The 12441-nt window shown below is 48.2% G+C and overlaps 1 protein-coding gene across 1 annotated transcript in view; it reads right to left on the bottom strand.

Annotated features, from left to right (window-relative positions):
* LOC105831717 (Krueppel-like factor 3) overlaps positions 1-12441 on the bottom strand; it is a 325934-nt gene that overhangs the window by 205814 nt on the left and 107679 nt on the right. Inside the window, exon 3 of the mRNA XM_036291814.1 lies at positions 9016-9105. Coding sequence (XP_036147707.1) covers positions 9016-9105 — 90 coding nt within the window. The remainder of the gene's footprint in view (positions 1-9015; positions 9106-12441) is intronic.

The following is a 12441-nucleotide window of genomic DNA, read 5'->3' as shown; positions in this document are numbered from 1 at the left end:
AGAACACGACAGTTGGCGTGAAGGAAGCGAGGAAGAGCTGAAATCATCGCTCTCTCGTGTGAAACCTCCCGAGGTTACAATACCGCAAGCGGCGAGTTAGGGTGTGCTTATAGTAAATGTGTGTTTCAGCGAGAAGTCATTCTGGCAAATTCACGCTGAAAGTGTTTTTCAAACCAGGGTATATATCTCTCTCGCCGGTAAGCTCGCACGAGCCAACGAACGTGCAAACACGAGTAAAAACGAAACGTGCTCCAAAAGAAGGAACAATTTCCAAACGTGTAATAAAACTTAATTAGCATTATTATTATTAATGACGAGTGTCAACACGATATTTCGCTGTACGGCGAGTAAGAAAGTACCTGTTAAACCGATACGCCCGTTACGTACATGTGTGGAAAATATGTGAACGCCCGCGGCACTATGCCTCTATGGTGTATTAGTGCGAGAGCAATCTGCGGCCACACCTCGCGCGGCATGCAACGCGCATTTGCGGCGCGACATGTAAATTCGTAGAGGAAAGCCGCGCGCCGCATCGCGTCGGGATGACCACGGTGAAGAAGAGGAAGGGGAGACGCGACACGATGAAGGTGGAGACACGGGTTTCGAGCTCTTCGATTAAAATGCCATTGGCGAAAACGTGCCGCGGGCATTCATCCTCCACCGAGGAAAGCCGTATTTCGTTAAGGGACACGATCGTCGGAGGAGCATGATCGTGTCGCCGCGTGATCATGTCCCGAATCGTGCTCGATCTCAATTTACCATCTGTGTGCTTTCGATTCTCAGTGCTTTTCGAAACTTCGAAAAAGGATACCGTCGAAAATAATCCCCAGATAGAATCGTTGAACATTTCAATTAAATTTTGAAAGATACAAGAGATTAAGGGAAAATTGTTCGACAGGCGCAAAATTTATTGCATTTATGTTTACGTAGTAACAACAACATTGATATTTCCGACGGTAGAAAAATGCTGAATTAAAAAGTGAAATTACTCGAGATCTTTATCGGGACGATGAGATGTGCTTTTGAAACCGCAGTAAAACTGCATAATGGATGACGAATTAGCAACGGCACGGAGCGCATTCCCGATGCAAATTGAAAAGACGTATGGCTGCTACCGTACATTAAAATCCCGTTTGCACTGCGTATTCTTTACAATCAACGTTTCGCTTAAATAGGTATTCATGTATTCTGATACATTCCAGTGCGCCACGTACGTACGTACGTACGTACGTACGTAAGACGCTGAGGCGCAGCGCGCGCGTCAAAAGATTTCTACCCGGTCTTCTTTCTCCGCGCACGCATTTATCATTGCAGTCATCCTTAGGCTGCAAATAATGCAGCTGGTTAAGTGCACTCCCCTTTGATCCGCGAACGATCTAACATCGCGCGGCCACGCTGGATCCTCATACATCTCTTGCGAGAGAGCTACATACCGCGTGTAGTATCGCGTACAAATCCATCCGCTCGAAAAAGTGACGACGTTAAACTACGTGTTATAAAATTTGTTCGAAACGCCAAAGGAAAGAGATTGTGATCTCGCATAATCAATTTCACTCTACGCTCTCCTTCTCTCTCTCTCTCTCTCTCTCTCTCTCTCCGTCTCACTCTTTACTTTCATTCATTTCTGCGCAAATCACAAAGTATAGTAAAAGCAATCACAATTTTCTTAATAAAAATTCAATATTATTTCTTTAAAAAATAAATCACATTAACTTTTTAATAGGAACATTTGTCTGAAATTCTTACAGTGAGAAAATGCATTCACCGTAAAGACATTGTTTCCTCGGCCACGAGCGATGGAATTTGGCGTACGACGGATCGCGCGGGACTTTGCGTTTATCGGAAACTGTCAAGTCGCGGAGGAGCGACGAGAGGTTTATGAAGCGTTGCCGCGTCTCCGCCCGCCCGCTTGGCAGAACAGGCAATCGGATCGAACGGGGCCGATTTGCGAGGCATATTGCGCACCCCGCGCGCGCGAGCAAATTGCGCAATGCCCAACGTTTTGCATAACGTTTCGCACGCACCGCGCCGCCGTTCCCGTTATGACGGCGACGCGAAAAGCCGCAAGATCGCTCCGCCGCACGAGCGCTGTGCAATGCATATGCACACGCCTTCCCCCCTCGAGCAAGTCGGATTTGCGCGCACCGACAATAGATATTCCGTAACGCCCACGTTAGCGAGGAGACAAAGGCCTGAATGGCCGGCCGGCAGATGCACGGGTTATGCACCGACGTAATGCACCGACCGAGTCCACGTCGATTTAGAACGCGCCGCGCCGCGCCGCGCCGCGCGCTCTGTCCATCCGTTTATTCGTTCTTCGTGACGAAGGCGCGGTACCCCGCCTGTGCGCGCGCGCCTTCGTAAAAGGCGCGCACACGCACGTGCTCACTCGCATCTATGTGTACCGCGCGCGGATTACGTAATTCGGAGAGGAGCACGCGGCCGAAGGAGCGAACCGGCGCGCGACGCGACGCGGCGCGGTGACGACACCTTTCTACGGACAGAGAGGAGAAAGAGATATCCGGGAGTGTCCACTACACGAAACTATCCAGGCTCGTGCCCGGCCCATCTCTCGCGACACGATCGTGTTCGAATTCCCTCGCGAATTCCTGCGTCGTGTCGACCGCCTCTCTAATTTGCCGTGGCATAACTGACGAGCGTGCGAAAAGTTGTAAGTTTCCGACAGAGGAAGATTTATTAAAATAGCAAATTTCCATTCGGAAGATTCCGATCTTGATAAAAAAAAAAAGACTGTAATAGATTAGCCAAATAGAGCGAGTCTTTTGTTCCAGTTAAACACTTATGACTGAATGCGGAGGCACCAAAAATGCACGATTCGTTAAATGAGATTCTTCGTACGGCATATCGTAGCTGCATTGTTCAACCAAACTTTTACTTTAGCGACATTCCTCGCATCTAATGCCACTCTCTTTTCTCTCGTTAAAAATTTCGTCTCACTCGCGCCTCGCCATTCGCTTCACGTAATCGGGAATTTTCCAATTCGAAGCAGCCCAAGCTGAAAGCTACCCGGTGGAGTTTCTGTTGCACCGATATTCAAATGCACCGGCGCGCCTCTGTGCACATCTCTTTGCCGCGCCGCGCCGCGCGCTCGAAATATCTCTAATGAATTGGAAACGCGTCGCTACACCGCGGCATGCCCGTAGGAATCCCGTCCCCGATGACGACATTCTCTCCTTTGTCGAGTAGAGGAGAAAAGACCCCGGCGACGCGTCTGAAAGCGTCTCGACGGTGTCCAGGCACCGAGAGAGTCGGACTTCGGACCTGCCCACGTTCGGCCTCAAACGCGGCTCTCTTCCCGCCGTCTCTTCTCGCCCACGGAGGATCATCGGCTGAGCCAAGTTCGTTTCCATTTCAATCCCATGAGAAACGTACGTTGCAACTTCGACGATGGGACCGAACCGGTAAGGTGACGGTCGATAGGTAATCGATAAGCGCGACGATGCGTCCCGTGTGGGTCGCTATTTGCCTAGTTACCCACATCGCCCGGCCAGGCCATGTGAAATCGGAAATTAGAAATCGGACAGATAATGTGGGTGCAGAGATTCCGGGTTTCTAACAATGAGAAATCGCACGGTCGCCAGCCGGCGCGAGGTGTCATAAATCTCGGAGGCGGCACGCGAACCGGCGCGCGGCGTCGACGTCGTCGTCGACGACGACGACGAGACGATGACTACGGCTAATCCTACTTCCGAGGCGTCCCAGTTTCTTCGTTTCAACGGGCCGCGAGATTCATCGGTGCAACAACGTTGCAAGTGGGTCAAACGCAACGCGAAGCCCATAACTACGATCGCCGAACCGGTGCACGTGCGCGAGGAGCAGGTGGCGTCTCCAATTTCCATAAAATGCAAAAACTATTATTACGAGCCTGGAATAAACTTGCTCGCCTTTGCGGCGGATAAAATTAATTAGCGTCGCCCGACGTGTTCTACTCAGCAAAAATCGGTCGATTTTTTTTTTTAATGTATTTCAGCTCTTTGGAATTGGAGATCACTCATAAATAATTCTCGAACCACCGAGATTCTCGTATACAATTAAATCGCGTGATATTGATCGCGCGGTGGGAGGGGGATTAATTTTTTTTTTTTAGTCAATGTTGATTTTATCCAATTATCAGGGATCGCCATTATAAATAGCGCCGATCATCCGTAAATAAAGCTCTCCGTGAAACGCGATACCGGATAACTTCTGTTGCCGGAGGAACGGAGACGCGTCGGAGATCGGTGACTCGCGGCCGGACGGGGGCCGCCGAGGCCTCGCCATTAGGATTGCCCGGCGATGCCATTAGCGCCGCTCTGAGTGATAGACGCCAACATTAGCCGTCCGACGACTCGTAACTTTCGCGGCTATCCGCGCTATTATCCCGCGCGAAGGAGGCCCCCCCCCCCCCGGATCAGGTCCGATCTCGGCTGCGCCGTCGTCAGTCGCCGGAGCTCCCTTGCCCGAAGGTTCGCCTTTCAGGTTTTGCCTTTAACGGGCACCCCCGCGGTCTCTTCTGCATCGCCGCCGCTGACGACAACGAACCAAGGAGAGAAGAAGCGAGGAGAACTTGCGGCGGAACGACAGAGGATTCCACGGCTGCCAAAGGCAGGCGACGAGCACGAGGCTCACGAAGGAATCCACGACTATCGGAAGCGATCGCCGAATGCACGGGCAATAATTTAACCCTCCCCTTTCCCTCCCGTCCCTCTTCCACCACCCTCGTCGCGGCCGGTCGTCGAGTCTTCTCGCGTCTTTCCGCCGAGTTCTCGCGGAACATCGCGCTGCTGTGGGAAGAATATCGGGTCCGTTAGGCCCGTTTCACAGGTCGCGCGGAATTTTCTTCTCCGGTAAAGTGCTGGAGAGAAACTGAGGCGAGGGGGTGTGACACGCCGAGACACACGGCGGGTCGCACGGGCTAGTCGCCATGAACACATCGCGCCTACTTAATTTAATACTCCTCTTTATAAATAACTGCGGATCTCGGACAACTATTCCCGGTCAGTTACTTGGCATGAGACGCGCTCCTTCGATTTTTCAGAGTTTGCCTTCCGGATTTTTCTATTGATCTTTAGTATAAAGACCTCCATAGTTCCCTACATAAAAGGTTTTAAATAAATATAATACCTGACGTTTCTATGAATAAAAATTAAACGCAATTCTACAATTGTCTACAATAGACAAGATGTACATATTTATAAGTGATTGATCTTTTCAAGTGACTTGAGGAAGCCTGCAGCTCACTCGATTTAATCACGAGATCTCAAGGATGTTTAAGGCATTGTAGATATATTCTATATTCCCTTCCGCGGCGTATAATAAACGTTTATTGCATCAATTACCGTTTAGTCTGAATAAATACTTTTACTTCGCGCGCAGCGACGGCTACAACCGCGGTCGTGTCGGAGTCTGTGACAAACAATTCGCGATTACTGGCGGCCGCATTAATCAGCCCCGGTATATCGCCCGATCGAAAATAATTTAAGATCTATTGTGCCGGTTTCGCATTGCGCTATCTGATAAAAGTCCGCTTCGCATGAAGCAGGTCTTAATGCTTAACCCGCGCGCGCGCATGCCAGAGGAGAATAGCAGTAAAGGCATTGTTAGTAGTGCGCGTCCCGTTACTTTGTTGCAGTTGACAGCGAATAGCCAAAGCAAGCGAGAATGCCCTACGGCGATGACTATCGATTTCACGGAAAAACCACGCGCCGCTTTTATTCACCGATTAAATAGACGTTTCATTCACCATTGACGGTTAAACAGCCACGGCATACGCGTCCGCTTTAAAACGTCCGCGCGCTATCGAACTCTTGACGGTGTAATTTATTTACGATTCATTTCACCATTTCATGCTCTTTAATTTTATAGCCGTGTCGCCAGCAAATGTTTTTCCTCGGTGCGATATACTAGGCGTTTCTATAAAAATTACATTGATTAAAGTTTAAAACGCAAATATTGTTAATCGTTCGGAAAATCCTTTTGGAATCAAAATAATATTTATTAAAAAAGGAAAAATCTTAAGACACCGTTGCTTGACACTAGAATAATATTTTTTTTTCCCCCTCGGATACAAAAATCGCGACGAATAATCGGCGGATACGTAATAAATGAATCAAAATCGTTTAATATTAAACACGCGGCTATGATGCCGTCGGCTACGTTCCAGCGTATTAAAATTTAGACGTCAGACCTGGCGATCACGTTCCACGGGATGCGAGAGGGATTCGTGGAATGATCGCATGCAAGCTTGGGGACTATAAATATTTGCGGCAGGGCGACACGCCGCCGCTCTCGCGCGGTTACCGGTTTACCCGCGCCGTAATATCGCATCGCGAACAGCCGGTGGATAGAGAAGCGGGAGGAGGAGGAGAGGGGAGGGGAACGGTCGAGATTAGTTCCGATTGCACCGCCGCGACGGAGAGTTATAGGAAGGGCTTCTCCCCCCCCCCCCGCTCCTCGGCTCTCTCGGCCAGGCATCGATCCCGGGCTACCGACTGTTCCCTGCGCCGTTAATGAGTCATGTTTAATTGGCGTGGGAAGCCCGCGGCGGCTTAACGTCCGCGTAACGGAATTGAACCGTACCCGATGCAACCGGTGCCGCGCACCCAACGCTAATGTCCCGTCCCCTCCCCCCCCCTTTCCCTCCCTCCACCCCTCCCGCGAGAGATACATACAGCAGCCGGTAGCGCGCGATTCTCCCTGGAGACGCGCGAGCGAGGATCCGGCCCGACCGACGTCGTCGTCGTCCTCGAGTGCCGGACGGAGCTATAACGTGAAAAGCTAACGTTTCCTTTTTTATTTGCGCCTGCACGCGCAAAATTACAAGGCACGACGGTGTGACGTGTTAACGTTGTGGCTAACGAGTAATTGTGCTCTCGCGGGGTAAGATGCTTTCTGTAAAGTACAGGATTCCGTGACGAATCGCGAGCGGGCTTGCAAAAACGCGCCGTCAAATTGTGATTTCACGTTGCTCGCGCGTGATTTGACGCGTGCCAGCCGCGAGGCGCATCGACACCGGAAATACTGTCGTAACAGATGGTACGCGTCGTGAGGATCGGCTCCGGACATTTGCGCAGCTCGCGCGCGCGAGGCGCGGGATTAAAATTTTCTCTCCCTCCCTGCTGCGCCCGTTATGTAGGCCTCTACCGATAGCTCTTCATTTTTATAATATTAATAACGCAGGAAGATCCGAACACGTTGCACTACAAACAAATTCAAAAATGTATCTACAACGTATTAAGTCGAAAAATCAAAGTCTCGTGCGCCTCAACACCACCTTCGCGTCACCTAAATTAACTGTATAAAATTCCCGCGACCATTTGCACGGGCTCCGCGTGGCCGTTCTACTCGAAGTCTTACGACTCGATGCGACGGACGACGTGTCCGTCGACCATGTCCTTCAACGACGCATTGCCGTCTCTCAGCCGCCGCAACAGCCGGATCGCGACTGGAGGATCTTGAATACGTTCCCCAGAGCGTGCCGGCGATTCTCTATTTTCGTTTCGTGAAAGGATCCACGATATTTCATGTCACGGACACAAGCGAGAGAGCGTTTTATTACCACGACCGGCGTGTTGCCTCATAGAAACGGCGGCGCGTATACGGTATACCCGCACCACGTTGCTCTAACGACGAGCTACGCGCGCGAGCACTTGCGGCAGTTTAGAATAGAGTTAGAACCAGATCGCGGTGGTCGCTAATATCCGTGTAATTGGAACAAAATACACAAATTTACGAGCAGGTTACGCGCCACGCGAGGTAAATGAAGCAACACACCGCCGATCGAAAACTCGCAAGCCCGTTTTCAATTTAGATAATTAACAACGGTTAGTAATATAAGATAGAGAAGAAGTGCTTTTAACGTTTCAAGCATGTACACGTATCATTTCAAACATTTATAAATTTTACGGGTTGTTTTGTTATTATGCTCGATATCTGTATAAAATTCAAACATAATTCTCTTAATAATTTAAAAGTTTTTCAAAGCCCTCAAATTATTCTCACTTTTATTTTACCGTTACGAATACTGTAATTATTTTATTTTATTATAATTTAAACGCAAAAATCTTGTTACGCGTAAAAAACAAACTCATTGTTACAAATTGCAATCGGTATAATAAATATGTGTGTGTTCTTTCGTTTATCTCAATAAATTACTGGACACGGATGTTTCATCGGGCAAAATTTTCGCTCGGTAGCCGGAGATGATTCAAATCGCAGGATCGCCTTTCGTCGCGAGGATTCGCGCATTTGCAAGCGGCCGATTGCGTCGTTAGAGCGTAAAGGAAAACGAGAACGCTACAAGTGTACTCGCTAGAGGCGGCGGCGGCGGCGGCAACGCACGTTCCTGTTCCCTCGCGCGGCGTAATGTGCATCGCGAATGCCAACACGAGTCACACCCATCTTAGAGAGCCTGTGGGTGGCGCCATGTATTCGCGAATAAGTCGTACGGCCGGCCATCCGCACGACGGTCAGCGAGGTGCTTCACCAAGCGCTCGAAGCGACGAAGCGCTAGTTATTATACGTGCACCGTCCCGACCGAGGCGAGATTTTATCGGCATGAATAATCGCGTGGAAATTTTAATGCCCGTTAAGAGCAACGACACCTGATCGCGCGAGGATGACGTACCTCTCGCGGATAACTGTACGCGAGTGTCTCTTGCCATACGGCGTATCGAGAAAAGAAATGTTCAATCTATCGTCGACAGGTTGTTTTGAATCTGAGATTCTTGAACGACCGGACTAACGTCGTACAAAAAAATCTATATCTACAGGTTTCGTGTAATATATAAGTCTAATCTTGTGGTGCAATGCGTGTATCTGATTGTGAAACGAACAATTTTCAAAAATAACAACGCTAGGAAAAAATGCGAGTCGATAAAATACAGCGGATGTACATAAATGCATAAATATAGAGGAAATACAGAAAGTGATGGAGTCTCTGAAAGATAAACGATGTGGCCCCAATTTTGATGTTTCGGGAACGTCAAAACTGGATTGAGAATAAAAACGACTTACCTCCCTAGACGTCGGTGCCCCCAGGACGCAGGGGCTGTCCGGGCGGCGGGGCGCACTGGCCCACCGCTTGCTCGAGAGCTCGCTCTCCTCCTGAAACAATAAACGCGACCTGTAATTAGACAAGATGAAGGTAAAGGTGATAGGCGGCGGAGTCTGATGAGCGCTATTATAGCAATCGTAATGGCCGCCTTGGAAACAAAATTGCTCTTTGCAGAAAATTAGCGAGAAGGAGAGAAGGGGACCAAAAGGGATGAGAGTCGGAATAGTCGCGGCTTAGGAATAGTCGTGGGTTGTAAGTCCTAAACGCTCGAAAAGCAACGCTGAGACTTATTTTGTATCCCGCTAGATTAATTTCTATTGTCGGAATAAAAAAGAAAAATTGAAGAAACGGAGAAACATCATTAAAAATGTATAAAAATTTAGAATTTTTATATTTCGTATGCCGAGGATCTTGATGAAATAAGAAGACTTCAGGCGCGTTTGATTTCCTTTAATTTAAGATGTTAAGTGCCCTACACGACGAGTAGTAATAATCATCACGTATCGCGTAACCATTCGCCGAAGATTACCGTATGCGTAACTTTAAATAAGCATGGTACGATGTACGATCGAGCGAGCGCAGGCGCAGGTTTCGTTTCAACGTGTTTCATATGAATCAAGTACAGCAACCGCAAATTTACGCGCGCTTTCGCTCGCCAATCGACGAGCCACAAATCGATTCGTATTGCAATTACATACGTCGCCGAATATCGCGATGATCAAGACTCGTTAATAACTCTCGCGTCCGTTCTACCTTTAATTTCGACTTCCTTGAATGGTGTGCACCTTGAAAGCCGTACACCAGGTGCGACGATGCGGTACTTATTAACGGTAAACATATTGCAGGGTGTAAATCAATTGTCAAATTAACAATCGTTTCTCATAATAAGTGCGCGATAAAATACTCCTTGCTTCTGGAACGCGATTTAGCATTAAAATAAAGGAAGTTACCAACATTGTTATGCGTATTTTTTTATGAAATGATAAATAGTAAAAAGACAATGAATTATTGAATTATATTAAAATTAATTTAAAATAAAATAAAAATACATCTACAAAATAAAATCATTGCGATAAAATACGTAACTTTAATATTCATTAAAACAACAATAGAGATGAAGGATTATGTTTCATAAATACTTAGTACAATGTCTCTTCGGTCACGTATAGCGAGGTAAACCAGTGCGGCAATATACAATTTAGAATAGCGTTCCGCGACACGATTAAAGCCTCACCGGCACGAAATGGCAGGACAACGCTAATGGATCAATTATGCGAGTCATTCGGAACAAAACGGAGATTCCGCGGGAGAAGCCTCTGTGTCCTTTCCATCGGCCTACCACACGGTACGCCAGAACAATCAAAATACATTTCCATACAATATTAATGCAAATTCTCATTGTCCCGATTTGATAACGTTAGTTCTGGAGCGCCGTTGGCTAAATTTCATATAATTATTTCCATTACACTCGACTAAATTCAACATGAAACTTTGCAGCAGTTATACACTAAAGGTGCTAAACTATAATAACCTTTTATGTTATATACACTTGCGATAACTATATTATCGTGTCAAGCAAGTAACTATTGCGACAGAAGAAGAATGGAGCTGCGGTTGAAATAAAACGAGAAAGCACTAATTCAAACTATAGAATGCTGGTTTGTCGTGTACATGCCAGGTGCATATACGAGTTGCGATAGTATCTGGCGTAATGGCAGTTGACACAATCCGGGAACACGGTGTTTTCGCCGTATTTACGCGAAGGCGACGGGCGTCTTTCGGCGACCCGGCGCACACGCGAGCGCGGTTATTAAAACGTTAAAACAATTACGGCTCGGCTCGTGACATACGCGAGCTAAGGAAGAAACGGGAGAGAGAGAGAGAGAGAGAGAGAGTGTGTGTGTGTGTGTGTGTGTGTGTGTGCATACGTGTGAGAGAGAGAAAGTTACAGCGGCGAGGAATAATTGCGCCATCGTTTCTTGCCATCTCAACCGTATGTACGACAAACCGCGACGACACCCGCGACGAGCGAAGGCGACGATGCATTACGTTGCCCTCGGCCGCGCCGCTCGCTCTCGCGAAAGGCGAGACCACCCGCGTTCAATGCGACAATGAAACAATCACGAGATACAGATTCGAGCGCGGTGATCGACGGTGGGAACACCGCGATCGCGTTATTTGCGCAGTTTTACGTCTTCGGCTGCGGCTTGCGCAACGACCGCGGCACGCTAATTGGCCGCGCTTTTTCCAGGAGAGCCTTTAATATTTCCTCGGCTAAGAAATGTATGCGTTGTTTTTGTAATACAGATTTCTGTATTTTCATCCTCCATTTAGCTTCCGCACTTCGAAAGATCCCTAATTTCAAGGAATGAACCTTACTCCTCCTATACTTTCCTTCCTTGTTACGCTTCATAAAGGCGGCATTATTACCATTACTACATATATTATGCTTTTCTTATCGATAATCCCGCACACAACCGCGCTGGATTTACGATATCCTGTTTCTCTGCACAGGACAAATTAACTCGTTTCCTCGTCGTGAAGCCAGAGTGCTACGTGATTTAGAGGCGTAGCTAAAGGGGCGAAAATGGATTGCGCATATACACATACGTTATATCGCACGGCCACCGCGGAGCACGCCCGCAAAACGTGCGATGCGTCATTATCGTCGCCTTATTATTACATATTGCATTATTACGACGTGAGGCCCCCGCGGGCGACGTACCCGTGTTACTTTCGCCGGGTTTCTCCTATTTTCCGTGATTCGCGTCGCGAAAATTGAAGTCGGCGGTACCTTTGGACACGCCAAGGCTCATTGAAATGCGCGCCGCGCAAAGGGAAAAAAAAAACCCCTCCCCTTCAGTCGAGAACGAAAGTTCGCGGGAACGACGACGACGCGATTCACGTTTCTGCAATTGAAACGAGAACAGCGCGCGGAGAGCGCGGGCCCAGCGGGTACGACGACCCCCGGTGTACGGTTTAATACGGAGATCCGACATGCCACTTACGCGGCACGTCGCTCGTATTACAATGTCGTTATTTGGATTCGCGTGGGCGCCGCCGTATAAACTCGCTGATAGAAACGTAAGGCCAGTTCCGCGGTACTGCGCCCAAAAAAGGGGATGCGAGCCAAATACAGTGGACGCGCACCGTGCGTTTCTGCGTGATGCACTTTATCTAAGACAGGTTACGACGGAAACACGTTACGCCTTTAAGCCGTATATCTTGCCGATGATATAAACCCTAATCTTGAAAATCTTATTAGAAAAAGCACATTACTCTACTCTAAATTATACTCACGCCTTACGTAAGCCTAAATGGGAGAAAGATCCCGGCTTAAAATGAGATTTGCCTATGCCTCGTTTAAATTTAAATGAAAGGTCAGA

This window comes from Monomorium pharaonis, chromosome 9 (genome assembly GCF_013373865.1).
Source record: "Monomorium pharaonis isolate MP-MQ-018 chromosome 9, ASM1337386v2, whole genome shotgun sequence".
NCBI classification, from domain to species: domain Eukaryota; kingdom Metazoa; phylum Arthropoda; class Insecta; order Hymenoptera; family Formicidae; genus Monomorium; species Monomorium pharaonis.
This window is presented reverse-complemented; position numbering and strand designations above follow the sequence as displayed.